Consider the following 23,785-nt stretch of genomic DNA (forward strand, 5'->3'; position numbering starts at 1 on the left):
GGACAAGCTATATAATTATTCAAGTTTATGAGCGTGTAAATTTGCTTTAATATCAGCGTAATACTGACCTCTGTTGGTTGGTACATGCCAGTACAGAGGCACACATTTTATTATTAAAGTAAACCCTACAACAGGCTGTTGTTTTGTTGTTGTCGATTGTGGACGTAACAGTCGGCATCAGTAACTCAGTAATCTTTGCATACATCACTTCTGCACCAGAAAACACATGGCACGCTAATGCCACACATCCACAAGCGGTCTGAATGACAGGTGGAATATTGGATGCTGACTATTGGCGGGCTAGTTGAGGATTAGCCCGCTGAGCACTTCATCCCTCCCAACAAGCTGAAATAGAAATGAGGGCTTTAATCCCAAAAGGACGGGCCCCTTGCGCAGAGTGGAAGGCAAACAAGAACACGCAATTTGTCATTGTTCTTCAATTTTGTAATCCGCTGTTACAATAGAACTCCGTTTTGAGCCTGTCTGTTGGCAATTTAGAAAGCACAAAAGCTCAAGCAGAACATCTGAATAGATTTACTGTCACAGTTGACTGGCTGCGAAAATTATGAATGGAAATGACTCTGACTTCACGTCCAGAGTTTAGTACCTTATTATGCAAAAGCAGGGGAGTCATGATGTCACGGGTGCTCGATAAACACCTGAATAAATGTATGCACTGACACATTAAACATTCCAAGGTGGATGGTGTATGCAATTGACCCAGCTGGCCTCAGCGGGTCTTGGTAAGCGGTTTCATAATGCATGATTGGAAAATGTATTCAATCCTCCGGCTTAACTGTCTGCTGAGAACGAATGTTTACACAGTAATTAAAACAATGTGGTGCAAATAATAAATATGCATAAGCTCATGTCTCTGCTGATCTGCTGATATGCTGAGTTTATCTCGGAATTGAGTGCGTGTAGCGTTCATTCTTAAGCGCTATGGTTATGCACTCTACAATGATTATTTTTTTCATGATCTATTTTTATACTCTTGGAGTTATGCCGGAGTGCACTCTATTTAATGTGGATTCACTGCCACCTTAAGGTTTTTAGTAGAATTGCAGACTCCCTGTCGAGGCTGCTGAAGCATTTCTGTGGAACTGTACGTGGAAAGATACCGACAGGCGGGAGTTTGTGATGCTTTAAAATGTGTGACACCCGATTAGAGTTTTATTTGGCTCTGTATTGCCTCTGGAGAATACACACATTGAGTTCAAGAGGAGGAAATAGTGATGCAAACAGGGAACCTAATGTAAACGGAACTTTTAACAGTATGAAGTAATTATTCAATTCCGGTGCATCAATTTATGCAAGGATCAGGCAAAACAGTACGACCTGCTCCCTAATATTGTGCAGGTCTCCATTGTGCCCTTGTGTCCTGTGGCTAACAACAGAATGTTGTTAGCGGGGGGGTCGGTCTCTCTGTGGATCATCCCACGGATGCTTGATCAGTTTGGGATGTAGGGAATTCGGATGCCAGGTGTGTCAGGCTGCATTCTGCTGGGGATGACTGCTGCCATCAAGGAGTGTCATTGTTATGGGATGGGGGTGCCTGGTCTGGTCCAGATGGATGCTACATGTGAGCAACATCCACAAGAATGTTTCCCAGCAGAGCACTGTGTCACAGACCTGATGGTCAGTGTTTTCTACTTCTCTTGGCGGTGGTTTTAATGTTGTGGCTGATTGGTGCTTGTCAGTCGTGTTGTCTATTCATAGTTTTTTCTCTTTTTACCTTTTTGTTGGAGCTCTGAAGACTGGCAGCGAGCTGTGCAAGTCTTTTGTTGGACTCAGCCAAGTCCTTCATTCAACTTCAGAAGCGGCCGTCATCAGCACATCTGAACAAAGTAGGTCAAGCGTTGCACCATGTGTCATCATCTGATAGTGGAGATCAGATGGTGGCCTCTTTTCCCTCTCTTTCTTTTGCACCTCAGCCTGTTCTCTTTCCTGGGCATCAGTTTTGTGGGGGTCATTTTTTTTTTTTTAAACCTGCAAAGACACCGTTATTTTTTGTATCTTATCAGAAACACACGATTCAAAACCACAATGGAGAAACAGATTATATGTCTGTATTTATTTTCATCAGAACACAATTTTAATCATTGTAGCAGTAGTTTTCATACTTCTCGAAAAGATCATGACTCGTGAGACTGTTTTATAAATCATTTCATCAAAGTTGTTTGTAAAAAAATTAAAGAAGTTACTCGAACTAAAGCATCTATAATATTACAATATACTGGTAGTATAATAGTAATCATAATAATCATAATCGCAATGATACTTCTATATGCCTTTTGAACCTTTTTCATTCCTATAATCGTAAGTCTGTCGCTTTCACATACACAGAACCACAACCTCTCACAGTAAGGTTGTGAAGCTGAGGACAAGTCTATTGGTTAAACCTCACCACATTCTCTTTTAACATCAATGATTTCAGACGCTCAAATCAAAATAAAAGGAGTAGAAGAAGAAGAAGGAGAAGAAGAAGAAGGAGAGGAAGAGGAAAGTAACAGCGTGACATCAACTCAAAATACACAAGGAGAGACATACATTGTTCAGCATACTAGGGAACGTATTTACAACCAAAAAAAGGAATGGGCTTCTGCATAGATCCACAGGATAGGGAACGGAACTATTGTGAAAACGGAGACAGGCTTAGAAATAGTGAAGGAGGGCGATTTTCGTGTACATAACTTGTGATGGGTGCACAAAGGGGTACGGAGAGGCATACATAGTCTACGTGTGCAGGGGCAAAACACAAAATTTACTCTTTGTAGGTTGGTGTTAGATGGAATGGGACGTATCATACCGCTAAGAGTGCTACAGACCACTGTCGGGGATCTAGACTGAATCTATAAGACCCTAAACAAGTTCTTCTCCGTATAATGCAGTTAAAAAATAGATAAAACATACAAAAATAAAATTAAGTTATCACAGAGTAACCGTTGCGTGCATGCCTGCATTACGAAACAAATAAGAGATCAGCTGAATCTAATTCTACTGTTTTCTGGAAGAAACTTTGCACACAGAAATTCTTGGCGCAAACGTGTGTGTGGGAGGGGGAGGGGGGTGGGTTGGGACTGACAACACATTGACAATGCACAGCATTCGAACCCATGCAACCGCAGTGAGGGCGCCTCACTGAGCGTGAAGCGAACAAGTGCTCCGCATGACTTCCGAATGCAGGTTTGCTGTGTGAATGCATGTCCAGCAGCCGGCGGCTGTGACGTCGCAGCGGGGGCCGCTGACATGACGGGCAGAATGAAAATCACGTATATGAGACCTCTCACGTGTGCTTGTGGTGCGGTGGCTTGTGCGATCCGTACTATTGCTAACATGGGACATCTCTTCAACACCTGGCAGACCCTGTATTCCTCTGTTTGCCTTTTGTGACTGTTTATGGAAAGTTCAGATTTGAATTTGGTCTGTTATACTCAGTATGCATCAATTACACTTCAGATCGCTGTGGCTTCATCTCTTTACTGCCTCTGACATCTTCTACCTCTGTAATGTTAAGACTAGTTTGGGGTCTTGGAGCAATGTTATTACACACAGTTCAAGACAAGCGGTTTTTATACTAAATCCATGCAGCTGCAGGGATGCATCGAATAACGAGGCGGCTAATGAAGCGGGTCCCCCGTGCATCTGAAGACAACGGCGATTTTTCGCCACGTCCGTCCTGCAGCCCCAGCGATGTGGCAAAGTCAATGAGTTCTACAGAGAACACAAATCTATGCATATGCACGTAAGCGGATGTACACACATGCAACAGCGCACGTCTACCCGAGCAGTGGATAGTCACTAACTAATTCATATTTATCTGACAGTCCTTGTGTGGTGAGCCTTCAGCAGCAGCATCAGTGTAAAAGAATAAATATATTTCCATCTACTGGTGGGCATTGGTATAGCAGCATTGTTTTTTCTACCTCCAAACGCGGACATCCAACATGGGTATGGGTGTGCTGTGACGAAAGAGCAGTCAATGTATATCATGCGAGCAGGAATGGTGAAGTGTAGGGTCAGGGTCTAAACAGCAAGTGTCAAAATAAGCCGATACACTTTTCATTATATATAAACATGATGTGAATAATGATGAAATTTAAATCCTCATATATCATAGGTTGTATCATAAAATTCTTGACATCAGATATTGGATTGGACATCTCATATAAGTAACAAACATACTGGAGAGTGGGAAAAAATAAATAAATAAATAAAATAAAACAATGCATCCAGCGACATCCGTTCGTCTCCTCTCGCAGCCGTCAAGAAGAAAACCAGAAACTAAAGAAGTCAGCCCTTAAGGTCACACCGTTCCTTCCTGTTCGCACGCCGGTCAACATTTATAAAACACACCCAAACGCATCAGCCGACGATTGTCGGGCGACGCTTTTGGCGCGCACGCAAACAGCGACATGCTCCTCTCTCCGGATGCGTTTCTGTTCCCGCTCTCCGGTAACAGCCAGTGGGGATGCTTTTTGTACTGAAGTCGTATTTACCCTTTATCTGCTAACAATTTGGATGTTTCTGAATGTGTTGATGACAATGTTTGTACTGTATATTTTAATAAGCCCTTTACTTAATGAGACATTAGTTTGATGTTTTGAGGAGAAAGGTACAAGACGTGGGCATGCTACAGGAGCTGATTTGGGGTCAGATGCGTACAGGGAGAGAAGCTGAGGACAATCAACAGAAAAGGCGGTCGTAGCCTTGCGGAGCCTCCACATGCAGCTCGTGTACTATGCTTTTTGGTTCAACAGAAACAAACTTTTAACCGAATCGTCTCTGCGTTCGTGTTGTGAGATGCAGAATGTTGTTCAATATATGAGACCAGCTCAGTGCAATGGGCCAAGGGGCAGGGTTATAATGTCATAAACCTGCGGGCAGCGAGCTACCCCTCCCAGTGAGACGCTGACATTCTGTCCTCTTTACAGCTGCTTGACAGTTACAGTGTTTTGTGAACAGTCGTTAAAGGTAACATCCAGTCGCGATGTTTCCTCTGAATAAAAAGGCCTGAGGTTGAAATCCCACCAGTCATATTGTTCCAGGTCAGCAGCTAAATCGAGTTTTAGTTTGAAGTATTGATCAAAGGAATTTATTACTCATCCCGTAGTCGCACTATGCCATTAACTCACGTCAAGATGAGGAGGAGGAAAGCCGAAGCTTGAGGCAGAGGAGGCAGAGAAACCTTCTGTGGCCACTGTTTGACGCTTGTTTGACTGGATAGTACCTTTAAAATCTAAACCGAGAGCTTCTGGAGCTACAGCGATAAATATATTGACCCGATAGCTTTAGTAACCAGAATCTGAATTGAGTTTTAGTCAAATGCCCGAAATAAAATCCTTGGATAAAACAAGTTTAAGACAGTTTTGTTTGGTGAGATAAGATCATCCTATCTGGGCTTTTTTTCTTCTTCTTCTTTTGTTAAACTTGTGTGTGCACTGATGAAAAATCTGACAGAATCAGGAAAAAGATGCCGAACTAAAATTGTCTGAATGTTTAGTAAGAGATTTCTGGTAGTTTATCTCCAAGCCCTGTTGAATATTTGTCAGAGGATCTCAAGAATCGTTTTATTTAATGATTAATTCTCAGTTATTATTGAGGTGAAATTATTTTGTTCACGAGGCTCAGCCCTATAAATTGTTTCATGTTAGCATGAAGGCTCAACGACCACTCTGACTTATTACAACTTGGATTTTATTGTTGAAGTTTTAAACATCACTTCTATTAGTCATGACAGCATCAGACTTAAAGGGGACTTTCTAAACAAGAGGTTGCATGTACTGGATCGATACAGCAGCCTGGGGTAAAGCGGAGCTAATGGTAAAAAAGCATGCGGTAAAAAAACAAACTAGGAGGTGTCACTAATAATAAAAGAACAAACTTTCTGTGTAGGAGAAGGTTTAGATTTTAAAAAAAGAAATTGGTCGATGGTAAGGACAAATAGAGATTATAGAGACTATAAGACTATAAGCACAGTTCATGGCACATGTCAACAAACACAACTGCTGACATCTCAGAAATATGCCTGTGTTGCTTCAGTAGCATTGGGTGAGGAAGACTATGTTTTCTCCAATTAGTTTTATAATTTTATCTTCTGAAATAGTTTGCATGTTCTTGGGATTGTGTAAACTGATTGCTTGTGTTTCCAACTCCATTTAATTGTGTCAGTGTTGTCAGTTGTTGTCATGGTTATATGGCTTATAAATAAGACTCACGGTTAAATGGTCAAAGGTCCAAGTTGTAATAATAATAATAATAAGTGCATGTTTGTTACCTTCATTTTATCCACAGTTGAGCCATGTGAGAGTCGTCACTGCTGCTAATTACACACGTTTTGATCCTTGCATACAGCGTAAATAGGTGAATATTATCTCACAAAACAAAGCGAAGCCGTAGACCTCTGTCAAACGCAGAGTTTTAGTGTCTGAAGCCCAGCGAGGTGTCAGCAGGGCAAATCAGCACGGTGGAGCCAAGTCGGATCTGAGGGGGCCTCCGTAAAATCAACAGCTGCACCAGCCTGTTAGGTAGACTTTTAGGATACCTCTCAGCAACGCACTCATCGCTCCTCACACACGCACACATACGGACAGGCACACACACACACGCACACGAGGCCACACGTGCCTTCACACACGCGGTAAATCTAGAAAACAAACCATCGCACGCACGCACACGCACACGCACGCACGCATACAAACTTGCAGCTAATTAAATTTTTTTTTTTTACACGTTATCTGTCTTATTTAGAGCACACATTTTCCTCCTGTATGAGAGACCCAGAAACAAAGACAAAGGATGAACATTAGAAAGAGAATATGATTGTGTTATTCCATAGTCAGCCAGTGCAACAGAAACCAATAATTGGAACACAGTGTAAAAAAGCGTAGTGAGAGAAACTCAGCCGTAAGGAAGCTGACCTTCCCTCTCAACAAAGGCTGTGGCATTGTCCCCTTTTCCTACCCAAGGGACTGAATCCCTTAGCATGTCTGTTTGTTTAGTTATTTATTTGTTTTGATTGATTCGTGTGTCTTTCATCGCAAAGCCTCCTCCCACATTTCCCAGTTTGCCAGAAAGTGTTGCAGAATGTCCACAGGCGCACAGCTCCAGCCGTTCGCTCAACTGTGGCTGTATTTTTCCATAGCGGTTGCCATGGTGAGGGAATCCCCCACCCCAACAACCTCGCCTCCTCCTCCTCCTGGCAGCTCTCTATCACTCCTCGTTGGCAGGGCTCTCCTCCAGAGGCGTGATGGTGGGGAGGCCCAGCCCCGTTGCATTGTGGGATGCAGTGAGGCTGGCAACAGTGTGTAGGAGGACAAGGACCAGCAGGCAGAGTTTGAGCCGGCTGTTACACAGTCTGCAGGCTGCCGAGGAGCTGAGGGAGGTACGGTGCTGGCATGGCGGGTGAGTTCTTTTCAGGGTCCCCCGGGAACGGTTGTCCACTTTCAAGTCCCACCGCACGTCACAGCACTCTGCATCTGGGTCCACACCTGACGGATAGTCCTCCAGCAGCCCTAGAGGTTTTTTTGAGGAAATAGGGCATGTGAGGATACAAAGAGTAAGACATGCACGTTGAAAAAGGTTGCATATATATATATATATATATACACACACACAAATACACACCGTTGCCCATAAAATTAATCTTAAGTCTATTTATACACATCAGCAGTCACTTTGGAGCAGGTACTGAGTTACCAATGCAAAACCAATCCATGCTAAACAATTGCTTGCTTTTAAAAGGTAAGGCATTTGCTGTGTTGTTCTTTTCCTTCTTAAAGTCTGTATGTAGTAGGTCCGTGTTTCCCACACTATAATTTTCAATGAAATTTGACACAGAGGTTCCCTAGGCTACGCCTCATCCGAAGAGAGCTTGAACTCCGACAGGACGGACACAAACAAGCCAACATCAGTGATTTCTTTGGTCTGTAAAATCCTCAAACGGTCTCAAGCAGAGAGGGTCATTTGAGGTCACAAAAATCTCCAGGACCATCACGACCTGCTCAATCTGTGTCGTTGAAATTGAAAAATGCCAGTGAGCCACCCTGGTTGTTTGTGGAGAAGACACCGTGGAATCGAGGTTTCCTGCCAAACTCTAAATTGACCGTTGCTTCGGCGTGGTTACCGAGCAACATGATTGACCAAGCGTCCTCGCCTAACTGTTCAACACACAGTTGCGCAACTTCACTGGACTAGGGAGCAGAGAACATTACAGCCTGTGGCAGCATGTTGTCTTTATGGATGAAAGCCATTATGTCCTTGATTGTTTATATGGAAAACAAAGAGTGCAGCGACTATGTGGTGAGAAGCTCAACGATGATTGGGTCAAGGAAACCACTCAAGGAGGTGATGGCTCAGTGATGCTATGGACCGGTATTTATTATGGAGGACAAACACCATTGGTGATGCTGGATGGAAATATTAATGCCATTGTGTACCGGGACATCCTGGAAGCAAGAGGGGTCTATGGGAACGACTTTAAGCTGCAAGATGATAACGCAAGAGCGCATGGGGCCACTTCGAGAATTTCTCGATGCAAAGGTGGTGCTGCAGATGCCATGGCCTGCATGTTCTACTGATATGAACCCTATCGAGCGCGCCTAGGAGCCCTTAGGCCGAGCCATTAATAAGAGGGACAATATTCCTCAGTCTACAGGAATTAGCCCAGGATCTGACCCAAGTGTGTCACACCCTGACCACTGATGACATCAGCAACCTTATGGACAGTACACCACGACATCTTAACGCATTGATTTGTGTCAGGGGTGACCATACTCAATATTAATGACTGACTGACATTTGAAAGAGTAATATTGGAGAACCTTATGCATGAAATCCCCTCCGATGTGTGTGTCCTGATAAATTAACCAAGGTTGAAAAATTGGAACAAAACCCTAAATACTATTGTTCAGTTCCTCAAATTTTGTTTTGCATGAAAACAATTTAAAGTGTAAGTTAATGATACACATTAATCACACATTAAATGATACACAATCACACACAAAACATGGTGGCTCCAAGAAAATAATAATATATTTACACACACTCACACATATATATACACATATATCCTACATCGTATTATGTGGAGGTGCGAAGAGATTTCCGATACCACCTTAACGCATCACAGCTCCTCGTGACCGTTTCATCAACCAATCAGATTTGGAGGTGTAAAGATTGAACGCCCCAGGTGTGTTGATTAGTTTGGGCGAATCCTTAGTTTCTGCTATTTCCTGCATTTATTTATTTTTTCTACCTCGGATTTAGTTTGTTTGCCATTTCCAAGGCGGTCATTTGGAGACGAAGGACTTACTGGAGGAGGACTAACACGTAATGCTGGGTGCCCTGGGACAGTTTTGTGAGGTAGACTATGACGTTGATGCCACCGCCATTATTGCGTAGTACTACTTTTTAGTCTGTGTTGTTGGAATTTTCTGTGACAGTGATTTTAGCACTGCACGTTGACAATGATGCCAGTTAATAATATTAAGCATTTTAACTGAGAAAACATTTAACGTAGACGTAATTAAGATGCTAAGATTATTTTGTTGAACTGGACACGGCGCATGAATATTGAATTATTTCAAATTGCTTTTACAGTTCTATATGTGTTTTTGCAAATCAGCTGTCGCGTGTGTGTGTGCATATAGTGTGTTTCTGTGCGTTGACTGTTGACTGCATCGTAAACATGTGTGAGTCAAATGCATTGTGGTGCAAAAGTTAATATTCTACAGCTCAAAGTAGTCCCACACATGTATCACAAACCCTACTCTAATAATAGGCAGTTTTAGAAAACGATTGTTATTATATTGAATGATTGATATTTTTTATTATTTTTTCAACAAAAACCAACAGATTGATAGTTCAGCTTTTCATATTATTTTTTCTAACGCGTAACTGTTTACGGGGTTATTGAAACTGGCTGCATATGTGCAACAAACTAAGTCAGCCCAATTCTTAATGACACAATAGCAAAACTAATTTAATGCAAAAACGGACACAAACTGGCAACTCAAACATTTTGCTGTAAATTTAATGTGTCAAAACTGTACATGAAGGTAAACCGATGTTCAACATGACCACGAGAGGGCAGCATCGGCACACGATCGAAGTCACAAGTTATATTGATGGGGCTGACTTCCCAACCACAATCTGATTTTGAACATGGTTGGGTTTCAGTTGGGACTCAGAATAGCGTTTGTTTGCCTTTGTGTCTATTCTGGGCCGGATGCCCCACTGTGTTCGCCAACACTTGTCAACACAGTGTGTTTCCTCAGGGATTTTCAGGATCTCACTTCTCCCTTATCCAGGGAAGCAGGGTGCTATACATTTAGTGTAGAGACAACTAACTACTAGGAAATAGCTACTCGCTCAGAGGGTAATTTCATTTCTTCCTCAGATTCCAATCTCGACTGTCACTGATTAGTCAAATAGACTGGCATTTTATTTACATTCTTACAAACCCACAACTGGAAACATATTGTTTTGCTTTGTGGTCTGACAACATCTAGGCTGTGTGGTGCAAAAGCAAATCACAAGCACGCTGCTTAACTTTTAGTCCTGGAGCTGTATATTAGTGCCAGAGAGATTAAAGTGTCTTAAACTAAAGCATGCAAAGTCGGCACAGTCGGCCACAGTGCCTCATTGTGGTGCAGTAGACTCTATGTGCTGTGAGTAACTGGCAGTAATTTGTTATGGTGTTTGACCCTGTTGGTCTGATGATTAGACAGAACATCCTGTAACTGTAAAGTCACTGTGTGTCCTTCAGTGGTTGCATCCCTTTTGATTGTTACTGAGTGAGACGCTAAGTTCTGAGTCCATGTGCTCAGTCATCGTACTGTAAGTTGGAGCGTGAACTGTAATAAATGAAGTGGGTGCAGGCAGCAGAGGTTAGAATAGTTTATTTCTCACAGCTTTGCATCCCATTTTTTTTTTTTTTTTAAATTTCTGCACTAGTTTTAATGCTGCACTGTACACATGACAAAAAAAAGAAACACTTGAGATCAGATTACGAAACAATAACACGTGAAATTTACGATGATTATTTTGTACCTGTGCATATAAAACTGGGGCTGCCTCCGTGAATGAGATCATCATTGTCGGGCAGGACAAAGGGGCACCGCTGTTGCACCTCCAGGCAGTACTGACCACAGGGGATTCGCTTGCTGCAGTGCATCTGGGTGGTCTGGAAGTACTGAGAACACAGCCAGGGCTTATAAACCATCTGGGTGGAAGACAGAGAGGTGAGAGGATATCGATGAGTTGAGCAGGCCTGCGCAGGTTGATACGCATACACACATGCACACTCGCACTTGTGCGTGCATCATCTTGACCTCTACATCTATTGATTCAGACAGGACTGAGCAGATATCCTGGTGATCCTAATATCCACTGTTTAATGAACGTGGTTGTTGCTGGGCAGTCATCACTTTGTCAATACGCTGTCGAGTATTACCCAACCTCCCATTGCTGGGCACTGTGGCCTCGTCGCACAGTTAGGATACTGTCTATTTTAAGTCTGTAAACAAAGCTAAAACAAAAGGCAACTGAACTTGTTTGAGTTTTCTCGAAGATGATTTGACTCTCATCCACGTGGCTTATTCATTAATGACATGTAAGGAGTAAAGGTTTTCATCTGGAATGTGTCAGGGTGCTTCCCGACTAGAACTCGTTTGACTAGGGTCTGTTAACGTCTCAGGATGTTGTTCATCCTTGCAGGAGAGTATTGGGTCCAATTGCCTTTGTTTTTGCTTTGGATAACCAATAAATCTTCAAAGACAATCATTAAATTGAAAAATACACAGTCACAAACTGGTAAATTTTAATGGTATCAGGTCTCCGGCAACCAATTTCACGCATCTTTATAATCACAATCCTTATGTGACCCCCAAGCAGCAACCTCTGGGCCTGGAAAATGAGATTAACAAGGAGTGCAGTCCTTTGAATGACACCAAAAGTGACTCAATCCCCATAGACCTGCATGTTAAAATACCCAAATATACAACAGAAATAAACATGTTTAAAAGCTCGGCACAAAAACACAGTTTTGTTCTCTGTAGGTTCCTGTTCATGATAAATGTACAGGGACAACTTTTACATAACTCAATTGTTTAAATTATATCAGGGCTTAACGTTATTCATAATTCATGGTGTGGTTGCTCTGAGTGACATGTGGGTGTCATCACTTGCTTTGTTTGCTCCAGCATCACCTGCCTGCCTCAGGTCCACTAAAATTTTTCCCCTCTTTTTGAATTAGCTGGGAGTTAATTATGACGACATTAAAGATACAGCTGAGTATTTACCCCGTTGTTTTTATAAACAAACAGTACCTCCGTCACCAACAACAATAAATAATAATAATAATAATAAAAAAAAAAATAGGACTGCTTACGCTCTTAAGTTAATACAGACTCCCATTAGTCTGCAACAAATTCAAATGCTTTGAGGTTATTATGCATTTATGTTTTAAAGAACAGCAAACAAGAAAGTATATGTGTGAGAAATACAGCAGAAAAAGATCATCCCTTAAACAAAGCATAGCCTGGGAGGATTCATGGTCCTGTATAAAGCAGGACGTAGTCGACCAATGACAGCGTTCCACCGTAATGCAAACTGCATACAGTACATTCACGTGTGTGTTTCAGTGTGATTGTGTCTGGACATGCAATTTCAAGCTTGTGTGGGGAGGGGAGATCTCTGCCATAAACTATGAAGACAGGCAATTACCTTTAGAAATACACTGACTACACATGTAATGAGGCAGACTGTAAGTCCAGTTTAATTTACAGCATTTACATTTACTGCCTGTTGAAATGCAGACATTAAATTCTCCTGAGCAGCTTATTAAAGTGACTTTACAATCACATGTCTGTAAATAAACGCTATGTAACATCCCTTTTATTTTTATATTCTCATCTTAACTTCCTATTACCTGGGTTTTGTTCTTAAATATTTTAATATATCTAAACATTAAACGTATAATACATCATCATTAAATAAAATCAATCTACTAAATGCTGGAAAGGTCAACTGCACTGAATTAAGTGTAAAAGTGTTGACTCTTTCCTTCAGAGCAGGCTTTGATGTTGCTTTGTATTTTCTTTAAAAGATAAATACACACTGTTATACGATACATTAATATTTCTACCCATATTAATGAAAAGGACATAATGACTTCAAAAATATATTCAAAAATTACAAAACACTTTTTATGATGCATGCAGAATCAATTTATCTACTTAGGGCTTATACTATAATGTTAGGGTTAGTGTTAATGAAACACAAAACTGCACACGTGGAGACTTAGTTTTAGTTTCTCATGTGATAAGGTGGTCGCCTCTTTGTGTGGTATTATCACCTGCAGCAATTAGCTGGTATTTCCTGTGAGACTCTCCAGGGACCGTGGCAAGCTAGCACCTGCTGCAAGCTACTCATCACGCTTAAAGACAGCCTACTAAAACTACCGATCATATCACTCTTCAGACTAAATGGATACACGTTGTCTGTGTGTGAGAGGGAACATCTTGCTCAATAAGCAAAGACAAATGAGCTAACATACTGTTGCTTGAATGATAAAAAATGTAACATGACTGAAGAAAAAACTATATTTTCAGTGTTTCCAGACAAACATTCTCTAATAGACTAATAAATAAATATAAATGTGTAAGTTAATTAGCTTTTTGGAATTAAAGTTTAAACAAAAGTGTGTCTCATTTTTATACATATAATGCAAAGTTCTTGTCCCCATATAAATATTTAGGTAAGATTTTTTTTGACTGCAAACAACCAGGAAAAACAGTAAACAAAACACATAACAAATGTGTTGTATAATTATTTATAATTTAACTGTTCTGAAATAACCTTTCTTATGTAAGCAAATGATTCTGAAGTAAGCTAAAATGCCATATTTATTGTTCCAAGTCCCTATTATTTGTTGCTCACAGCCTCTAATCCCTCGGGGATGTCTTACTGTAGAATGTGAAATGCAATATAAAAACGAGAGTAACTGGTGGGTTGTATCATTTGTCATGGATATTATAGGGCTGTAATGTATACGTGACTGAACACGTGCCCACATCCTGAACAAATTCACTGATGGAGTACAGTAAATTGCAGCAAGCTAATGATTAGATTTCCAGCTGAAGGTAACGCTTGTTCCTGATAACAACATGCACGCACACACACACACTCACACACTCACACACACACACACACACACTTCCCTCTTTCTGATCTGTATAAATGGCACAGTAGCAAAATGTGGTCTCATTACATTATATCAGTTCTTAAGATCAGATTCTGGTAATGGTAGAAATTATCATTATGGTGTGGTTTACATTGACATGTATTTACAGTACTGCGCAAAAGGTTTTGGCATTTTTGGCGTTTCAGTTCTTATTCAATACACAATATTAATAGGGAGGCCTCTGACTAACCCACATTCATTATGCAGATGGTCAATATACAGCCTTAACATACAGCTAGAGAATAAAGCGTGTAGCTGAAAAAGGCAAATATACTTTAATGCAGCGATGCATAGAAACAATAGACGATGTCATCTTCGATGAGTTTCATTTAGTGTCTGTTTTGTTATTTATCAGACATATTCCCCACTCAGCAGAAACTCAGAGGCAAGGCAAGGTCTCTCTGACCATTTACACAGACACTCAAAAACAAAATCAAAAGCTGAATAATCAATAGCTACACTTCAGGAGCAATTATCTTTAAATGGCATTTATCATAATTGGCAGCTATTTTTCTATTTTCTTAAATCACAGTTCAAGTCTTAGTGGCACAATGATCGGTTAGATCTAGTGTTTGACCTATGCAACGTCTAAATTGAATCCACAAGACAAAAAAACAAAACGTGGTGTCTCAGCATGCAGGTCAGATGAATGTGTGTCTGGAATGGAGAGATGTGAAAGATGTAGTGTAACAAGTGCAGCTTTTTCCCCCCCTTTACATGCAGTCATGTCCTTTTGCACTCAGCCCCACTTACTGAAGCCCACCGCTGGATGTGAGATCTCCTCTCCCTCAAACATAAGTCTGCTGTAGACCCATGATCTATCATATCAGAGAGGAAGAAAGACTGCAGGTGAAAGAGGTAGGAAGAAGAATGTTTTGATGGTAGGATGGACTCTTCTTGTCCTATTTACATGCACTAACTTTTGTATTCACTCAAAATGGTTGAAGATGAAATTCGGATCCAGAAAACTATTTAAGGCGAGACACTACAGGTGAATAGGGTTTAACTAATAGATATCACCAGTTTACTTTTGTAAATACAGTAATTTTTTGTATTCCAAGTTTTCTGTGAATTTACATTTAAATATGCAAATGATGAGCTATCTACTTAAATGTGCGTTAATTTGCATACATTTCCAGAACGGAAATCTGAATAATGGCAAGCGTGAGGTGCAAAAATCCTGCTTCATTTTGAATTTTCTGTATCTCTTTTTATCACTCCATAAATCACAAATTTTTCTTTTTCACCTGCCATTGATTTAACAAGTTAAATGTTATATAAATCAGGCTCTGAATAATAAATGAAAAATCCCCTTTGTCAATACCTGCAGAATGTAGTTAGGAATATATTTGGAAGGTTTGATATGTGTAAGTGATACTGAAGGGGAGATTTCTGGCTCAAGAGTATGCAGAAAAACCAATTTTAAGAAAATGGCCTTTGAAGTTTTACATTGCAAAATCATATATATTTTTATCGGAAACCTCTATGTACCGAAGCCACGATTCTTCCGTCTGAAGTGAGTGTCTGTTGATCGTGTATGTGTGATAGAGTTGACGGTGGTCACTGTTGTTGCCAGATCCTCCGCTTCTTGGAGAAGGTCACCACCGTCTCCTTGGTTTTCTGAGCTGTCGCCTGTGACCAGATGACAGTTGGGCTGCGTGGAGCTGCAGTCATCTGTGTACAGGATGAGGAGCAGAGCTGATAGCACGCAGCCCTGCGGGGCGCCGTTCAAGGTTAAATGGAGGCCTGAGAGGGAGTTGTTGACTAGTATTTTCTGGGACTTGTTGAGAAAGTCCCGAATCCACAGAATTAACTGGTCGTCCAGTTTAAAGCGAGAAGAGAGTTTTGTGGCCAGGGTGTAGGGCTGCAGGGCGTTGAATACTGAGGAGAATTCAGCAAACAGTATTCTGACTGAAGAGCCACAGTACTCCAGAGGTTGGAGGAGGCTATCCATTAGGGCTGCATGATATATCGTTAAAAAAAACGTGATCTCGATTCACACATACATGTGATCTCATTTCGAAACACAGCGATTCTTAAGCATTTCATTTCGCGAGTGGCATCACAAACAAATACTCCCATTTCTTCTCGGGTTTTTTTCAAGTGCCCCTAAAGGCAGCACTGCCGCTGACTCCTCCCTCGACCTCCCTCTTTACAACATGTGATTTTGGGGAGAGGAATCCCACCTGCAGTTAAGTGTGAGGAAACATTGAGGGAGAGAAGCAAAGGGAAGTCAGCGGTAAAGAGAGTTAAATGGATGGCGAAGAAACCCCAGGTGGTAGTGGCCACAGACCCAAACTGAACTCGTGCCCAAAAACATATGCAGTGCATTCTAAGGAAATCTCAATGTTTGATACTCTACTTGAATGAATATTTGAATGTTTTTTTGTTTTGTTTTGTTAAAGTTCATCAGTGCAATAAACTTTAAATAAAAAAAATTGTGCCAAAGAATCGTGATCTCAATTCTAAGTAAAAAGAATCGTGATTCACATTTTTTTCAGAATCGTGCAGCCCTACTATCCATCATGAATGCCTTTGCATCATCGACACCTTCGTCTGTGCGGTCTGCAAACAGGAATGGGTCTATCAGGGGATCCGTTGCACTGATGATGTGGTGTAATGATCCTCTACATAGCTTTCATCACGAGAGGGAGGTCGTTCAGAGTTTCTGTCTTACTCTTTTGGGGGGATGGGGATGACTGGAGTGTTTCCAAATATAGGGAACTGTGCTACTGTCCATGGAGCTCTGGAACAAGATCTGAAACATGTCCCTTGTTGCAGAGTGCAGTGCCTCAGGACCCAGCCACTGATGTTGCCAGAGTCAGGTGAACTGCTCTCTCTGGTTCCCCTGAGGGCTCTCTACACGCCCTTTGTGCTGAAGGTGAATGCAGAGCCGCTGGGGTTGAATGTAGATCTTACCTCCTAGGGCTGGATGGTGTTGTCTGTCTTGAATCTGGTGTAAAAAGGAGGTGAGGTCGTCAGGGGCATTGTTTTTCTGACTCCTTGAATATGTAGATACCACAGCCTATACAAAGTATGAATCCATGGAAAGGAAAGGGTCTTAATTAAAATCAGTCTCTCAGCTCTGAGGCGTGCTTGTTGCCACAGCAAAGGTCTGTTGAGAAATAGTTTGTCGTGGTGGAAAAGGCACAAATTTCCTCAAGTATTCGGAGGTAACAAACATTTGCAGATTTGCTTCCAATTCAAAAATGGTCCTTTAATAAGATTTGTTGTTCTCCTCATACCTACTCTCCACTGATTTCTCTGTCTGTTGGCGATCTGCAGAGTTGAGACACAGCTGTCTCCTAAATTGGATTATTTCATTACGATTAGGCTAATAAGGTTGTAATTGATGGAAGGCCTTACATCCTGCCCTGTGGTATCGGTTTTAAGTGGCCCCGGATGGCCTTGCCTTGTCGGTGCCTCGTCTTTAATGTTTTATCTGAACTTGCGGTTGCAGCTAAATTGCTGACAGAGGCTGAAGGAGCTGGTAACAAAATTAATGTAACATATCTCTTTACACAGTACAGTACAGTATAGCAGCATTACACACAAACCTATGCAAACTCTCATGGGCCGTTGCTAGTAACACCGAGTGTCAGTGCTTCACTGCAGTTAGCCTGTCCTTTTTTTCATCCTCGTTTCTGCTCTATTTATTTAAATGACCTTAACTAATTGTCTGGGATAAGTGTGCAACACAATAGCTTGGCACTAGATTGCTTTCAGGTTTTGTCAGATTTGGGCACGGGAGTGCAGTATAACAACAGAACGTAATGATGGAGACTCAGTGAATTCAAGCTGAGGCCAATTGTATTTTTCACAGTATTACTACAGGTTTTATTTTCATGCAGCAAAAAATGTATTTCCTGTCAGCAATGTAAAATAATATATTGTTAAATTAGAAGAAGACTTTTGCTTTTTTTCTCCTGATTTGATATGCTTTTAAAAAAGTCCAAATATTACTTTAATAGTGAAACAAACTGATGGGCCCTATATACAGTTGCATTTGTACAGTGTTGAGTCCGCTTTAAGGAAAAATCTTCTTTCCCGTTCACAGAAGCACAGATTTTCATTCTGCATGCACTGTAGAATGAGCTGTCTAAACAAGTGGTGACCCTAAGACGGTCAGAGGTGAACTAGAGGGTGTTTCTTTAGCACAAACCAGCATGAAAACTATCCCGTTAGTTCCTGCAGCAGCACTAGCAATACCTCATGGGAGTCCTATAACAATATGTAGTTAAAGAGTCAAATAGCAAAGGTGACACCAAATATAATCTGCAAAAATGCATGGCTAAACACTCCAGAAAGTCAATGAATGTGATCAAGCGTGAACTCAAACACAAAGAGAAAAACAACTGATCTCTGCAAAGAAAGCACACATACCAGTCTAGTTGTACTGCTTTGCCATTATGCTAACTTGAACAGATAACATTCAATTACTGTAGTATGTACATGCATTTCCTTGTGTGTACAGTGAATCAACGCATGTGTGTATACTGACTAGCCTGGGGCGCCAGTACCTGGCAAGCACACAAACCGTGTCAACAGCATAGAGGAAATGTAACGTAACTAATGATCTGCACAACAAGACAGACATGAAATGAAACAGGAGGGTTTAGCCAAGATGGTTAGAGGAGCCAGCGAGAATGTAATGGTAAAACAAAAGCAACAGCAATGCTGGCAGCGCACTGAGGCTACACCACAATACGCTGATTGAAGTGAAGTAGAAAGCACTCGTGCAACTCACCGAGAGGCGCCCGTTCAATTAGATTCATGTTACATTTGAATAGCTGTGTGGACATGCAAGGCCTTGATAATGGCCCACCTGTGCGAAACACGTACAGCAAACACACGCGGACATGCACAAATTCGATGAACAACGGTTGAACACCTCATATCTTTTAATATGGCCTGCTCATTTGGTAAACAAAAACCATGCTAATGTAATTACCACAGGCCAAGGACGTACAGTGTTATAGAGTGAGGTTATTAAAAGGAGACTATACCAAATAAACAGGGAAGGGAGGGGGGCAAGAGAGAAAGTAAAATCAGAATAACCTCAGACTGTAGACTGCACAAAGTTCACCAGACTGTTATCCTGAATCGTTTGACAGGCCATGTTTCAGTGTCTAGTGTGGTACACAGAAATAAGAAAAAAATACAAGCATTGTGAGCACTGAATCACAAAATGGCAGCACTACAGGGTTACATGAAAAATAAATGAATGAAAGATATGGTCATGACAGTGTGTGAATTAATAATGAACGAATGAATTTCCTGCATGCAGGAGGTGTTCCATGCCTCCATGAGTGTGTCAGATGGTGCTCTGCGCTGCCCTCTGAGCATCTTAGATACTCTCCTTTTATGTTCTTTTTTCTTTTTTTTTGTCAGGGTGTCATTGTGTCTGGACCCCTGCATAAACTTAACTCCCATCACATTATAAACTCATCACATGCTCATCACACGTAATCTCCCTAGCTCCCCATCTGCTGTGTGCTTGGAGTTGCCCACAAGTTTGGGTAAAGTTTTTAGTTTTATTTGGCCACATTGCACATTCATCCCGAATTGCATTTTATTCAGTGTGTACTTGTTTGTCCATTGATCTAGGCTTTACTTTTCGTGCATATGCTGAATTTAACCATTTGATTTCAAAGCAGGACCAAATCCCCCCAAACATCTGATCAAAGTGGAGAATTCACAGCCTTGTCTGAAAGAGACTCTGCAAGACTGTGACCAGGATTTAATCTGGTTGCAGCGCTCGAATTCACTTCGTTCAGGAACAAAAGTACCAAGCTGAGCCCAGTGAGAGAAGGTAGTCTCAGCTAGATTGCATTCACTCCCTGGAGTGGTGGTGGTTTGCAGTGTGAACATGTTGCCAACAGATCACTACGAGTACCTCATAATTGTATAACCAATTAGTCAAACTGATGCGTTTATCCGAGAGTCCGACTGGTGTCTCGCAGGAGTGAAAGCACCCTCGGCTAAAAGCCATTTTTACTATGCTGTTGTTTAGCTCTTTAGCAGGCTAACATGCAAACACAAACTTCACTCTGCTCTGATGGAAAATGTACGGTAATTTGTGTTACATCATCAACCAAACTGCTGAACATATTTTGTTGTTGCCATCAATGCCCCGAAATTCAAAATCACCACTGGTGTCATATGTATAGTAAAAACTGCAGTTTAGATCATACAGTGAAATTCTTACTTTGTAAGTCTTTCTTACTAATAACAATAAATGAGTAAAATAAATCTAAAACCTAGAAACAAACAAAAAAAAACAAATCTTAAAAGATTAAGGCCACAAATGAGACAGCGATGGACAGTGTATGAAGCCTATAGTTCTGGATTTTTTAGTCTGGACAGAAGTTTATATTCACGTCTCAGCTGTTTGGTGTGTTGACTGTACATACTGTAGACAGACAGCTCTGTTTTCGTACTCGATAAGTAGAAAAAACAATTCCTGTGAGGATACAGTGGAGAGCGATATGAGGAATTATGGCAGACATGATGTAATAAAATTATGATAGATGAATATGGAAGAGGACATTGTTTTACTGGAAGGCCGTCCATCTGCACAAAACATTTGCCCCAAAACTCATTTTGTTGATTAATCAAGGTTATCTGGATGTAATTCATTTCGGCACTGCCATGCTGACACTTACACTGATAATTAATTTGACAAAGATAATTATCAACAAGATGGGCCTACTGTGAGTGAGAGTGATGAATCGACACCCACTGCAGCCGTACAGCCTGCTGCTTGCTCCACCAGACTTCACTTCTATGTACGTACTGTATGTGTGCGTACCTGCAGATCAGGTATCAACTCTCTCTGCCTCCGTGGGATCCCATTACTGCATTCCCAGCCAGGCAAACCTGTTAAATAATTTAAGCGGCCCCATCAACTGTTCGCAGTAACTTCATGATATCCTAACAAAATCCCTTACTTTACTCGGCATTGCAATCTCTGCTGCTGATATCCATGCCACCTCCTATCTCACCTCACCCCCTTTCTGCCTCCCTTGTCTCCCTCTGCAGCGTCTACTGCAGCAGCTGGATGAAAAATGGCCTAGAAGGGGGAGGCTGTAGCAAGGTTGCCAGCAGAGGCATAACAGATATACACACTCACCTTCAGACAAACACTTGCATAGCTGTCTTTTTAGTGTTTTCTTGCTCTCTAGTGATGTGAAAAAGTATGAATGACAGAAAAATTAGAGACAGACGAAGACGAATGGTGATGTCAGTAGGTCTTAACAGTGTTAATAACCTACAGTTGTCAATAGCTTGTTATTAGAGGGTTCTCCTCCCAGGGGTGCCACTGACCGACCAGGCCAGCCGTGTCAGGTTATGTGGAGCCTCCATGTCCTAAATCAACCTCCTACCCTTTAAACTGATTTTTTATTTATATATATATATATAATTTTTTTCAGTAGTCACATAAATCAGGCACATTTTCTTTGTGTATTTGCAGCATTTTAGGTTGGAGTTTGGAAATTTTAACTGGATGATTCTATCTGACACTATAGAGGGTATGCACGGCGACGTCACAGCGAGAGGACGTCTCCGTGGTTACGACTGCTGAGCGGCAAAAAGTTACAGTTGAGCATGGAAATTAGCAGCATTAGTTTGAATCATAGGCTTTAATAGCATCTAAATTATAAAATTAATTTTAAAAAAGGTGAAGAGCTGTTTTGCGATGTACAGTACCAACAGATTTGAAAAGCAGTCAGAGATACTGTATATTTTTACAGATATCTCCAACTGCCAAAGAAAAGAGAAGTAAATGGGTCGGTGCATTATGAAGAAACAACTGGATTACAGGAACCTGGTGTTGTAGTTCATATTTAGCATCAGGTAATATTCATTTATATTGTATTTTTTTGATAAAGTCATACCTTAAGTTACTTCTTAGGTTACGTTCTGGAGGGCAGTCATATAAGTTTGTCAGTGTTGTTTTTTGGCATAGTTATGGCCGACAGTAACTATTTCAGTTCCAACATTAAATAACAATAAAACAACCAAAATATTTGCATCATCCTTTTAACCTCCGTTCGGACACTATAGTGTTGTATGACTAATGTTACTTCTCAGTAAAACTCTTAGTGTTAACATCTTTTATTTAGCTACATTTATCATGACTGAAATGACCTAAAATGACCTCAACTCAAACTTTAACTGAAACTGATGCTGGTCCACTTTCCAAATCCATACTAATTTGTATGAATCACTGTCGACTCCAATTGTCCTTAATTTGATCTGATACTCCACAGTTTTCCCAGTGCTGTATTTACTGTTACATTTCACTGTGTTTTTGCCACTCAGGGGGGCGTGGCCCCGAATGGCAATGACGTCAATGCATACCCTCGGTATGCATGCTCACATGTGCGCATTAATTAATACCATTACGTATGTGCACATACCTAAAACCTCTGCTTTAGTAATGACAATTGTTGTTTTACTTGACACATCTGCATAAAAGTGAATTCAATCCATCTATGTTCATCTGACACAGGCATTATAAAGACAGAGAGAAGTGGGGATTGGGACTCTTCAAAGTTTATCTCTACATTTGATTGGGAGAAGAAAATCAAGACATTCTTCAAAGCAACAAAAGCTGCATCATCTAATTAAAAATGAACATAAACGTAGAATCCACAGGAATGATGTATAGGAACAAATACCAGAGAGAGCTACACAACATCCACACAGCTTGAAATGCTGCTATTCCTTTCCAGCGCTGTTAAGAAGAGGTCACATGACACAGCAAGCCTTAAGAAATAAAACCCTCACATTATCTAAAAATGAAGGTATCCTGCGCCTGCTGTTAAATATTATAACGCACAGTTCCCTTAAGACTGACAAAGCTGTTCAGAAATAAGGATGCTGAGAGGAAGGCAAAACACGCCGCCTGCTCCAACACCTGTGAGTGTAGGGGAAAAAAAGAGTCCTTGCCTATTTGCAATGTGGTGCAGTAAGCTAAAGCTGAACTTTAAGAAATTCAGAGAGTGAGTCTTGTCAACAAAACAACCAAGGGTAGTTTGGGCTGTAGGCATTCAGAGGCTTGTATAATGGACAGCTCAGATCTAGGGGAAGTAAAACACAGACAATATTAATACTAATTTAAATGTAAATTGAGTGACTTCATTCTATTCAGTAAATGGTTTCAAAGAAATTACTTGCATTTAAAATAAAAAGGTAGTGGTATCACTTGTGGCAGGTCACACAGTATGTTTTGTTTTTTGATGAATAATCTGTTTAAAAGAGAGTTACCATTACACAAGCTCAAATGGGAAGTTAATCCAGTGACAGTGACAGGCAGCAGAACCAACTGATAAAGATGGAAGATGTTAAACAGGATGTTGGGAAACATAAAAAAAAGGCTGCACAATTGGCTGACATAAAGTATTACATATTTGGCTGCGGAATTTGGCTGACATTTTGGCGAAAGTTTCAGTTGCCATTGTTGAAAGTGAAGCGGAAAGTAGAAACAAAATTAACCCGACCGACAAAAAAGACACAGCGCCGACTTAGCCAGCT

At 41.0% G+C, this 23,785-nt stretch overlaps 1 protein-coding gene across 1 annotated transcript in view; it reads right to left on the minus strand.

The window, feature by feature from the left end:
• Positions 1-2,055: 2,055 nt before the first annotated feature.
• LOC125018124 (NALCN channel auxiliary factor 1) overlaps positions 2,056-23,785 on the minus strand; it is a 76,471-nt gene continuing 54,741 nt past the window's right edge. The window contains exons 2-3 of the mRNA XM_047601793.1: positions 11,053-11,224; positions 2,056-7,514 (exon numbers count right to left, since the gene is read on the minus strand). Coding sequence (XP_047457749.1) covers positions 7,213-7,514; positions 11,053-11,224 — 474 coding nt within the window. The 3' untranslated portion in view covers positions 2,056-7,212. The remainder of the gene's footprint in view (positions 7,515-11,052; positions 11,225-23,785) is intronic.

The sequence above is a fragment of the Mugil cephalus genome, chromosome 12 (assembly GCF_022458985.1).
Source record: "Mugil cephalus isolate CIBA_MC_2020 chromosome 12, CIBA_Mcephalus_1.1, whole genome shotgun sequence".
Classification (NCBI taxonomy): domain Eukaryota; kingdom Metazoa; phylum Chordata; class Actinopteri; order Mugiliformes; family Mugilidae; genus Mugil; species Mugil cephalus.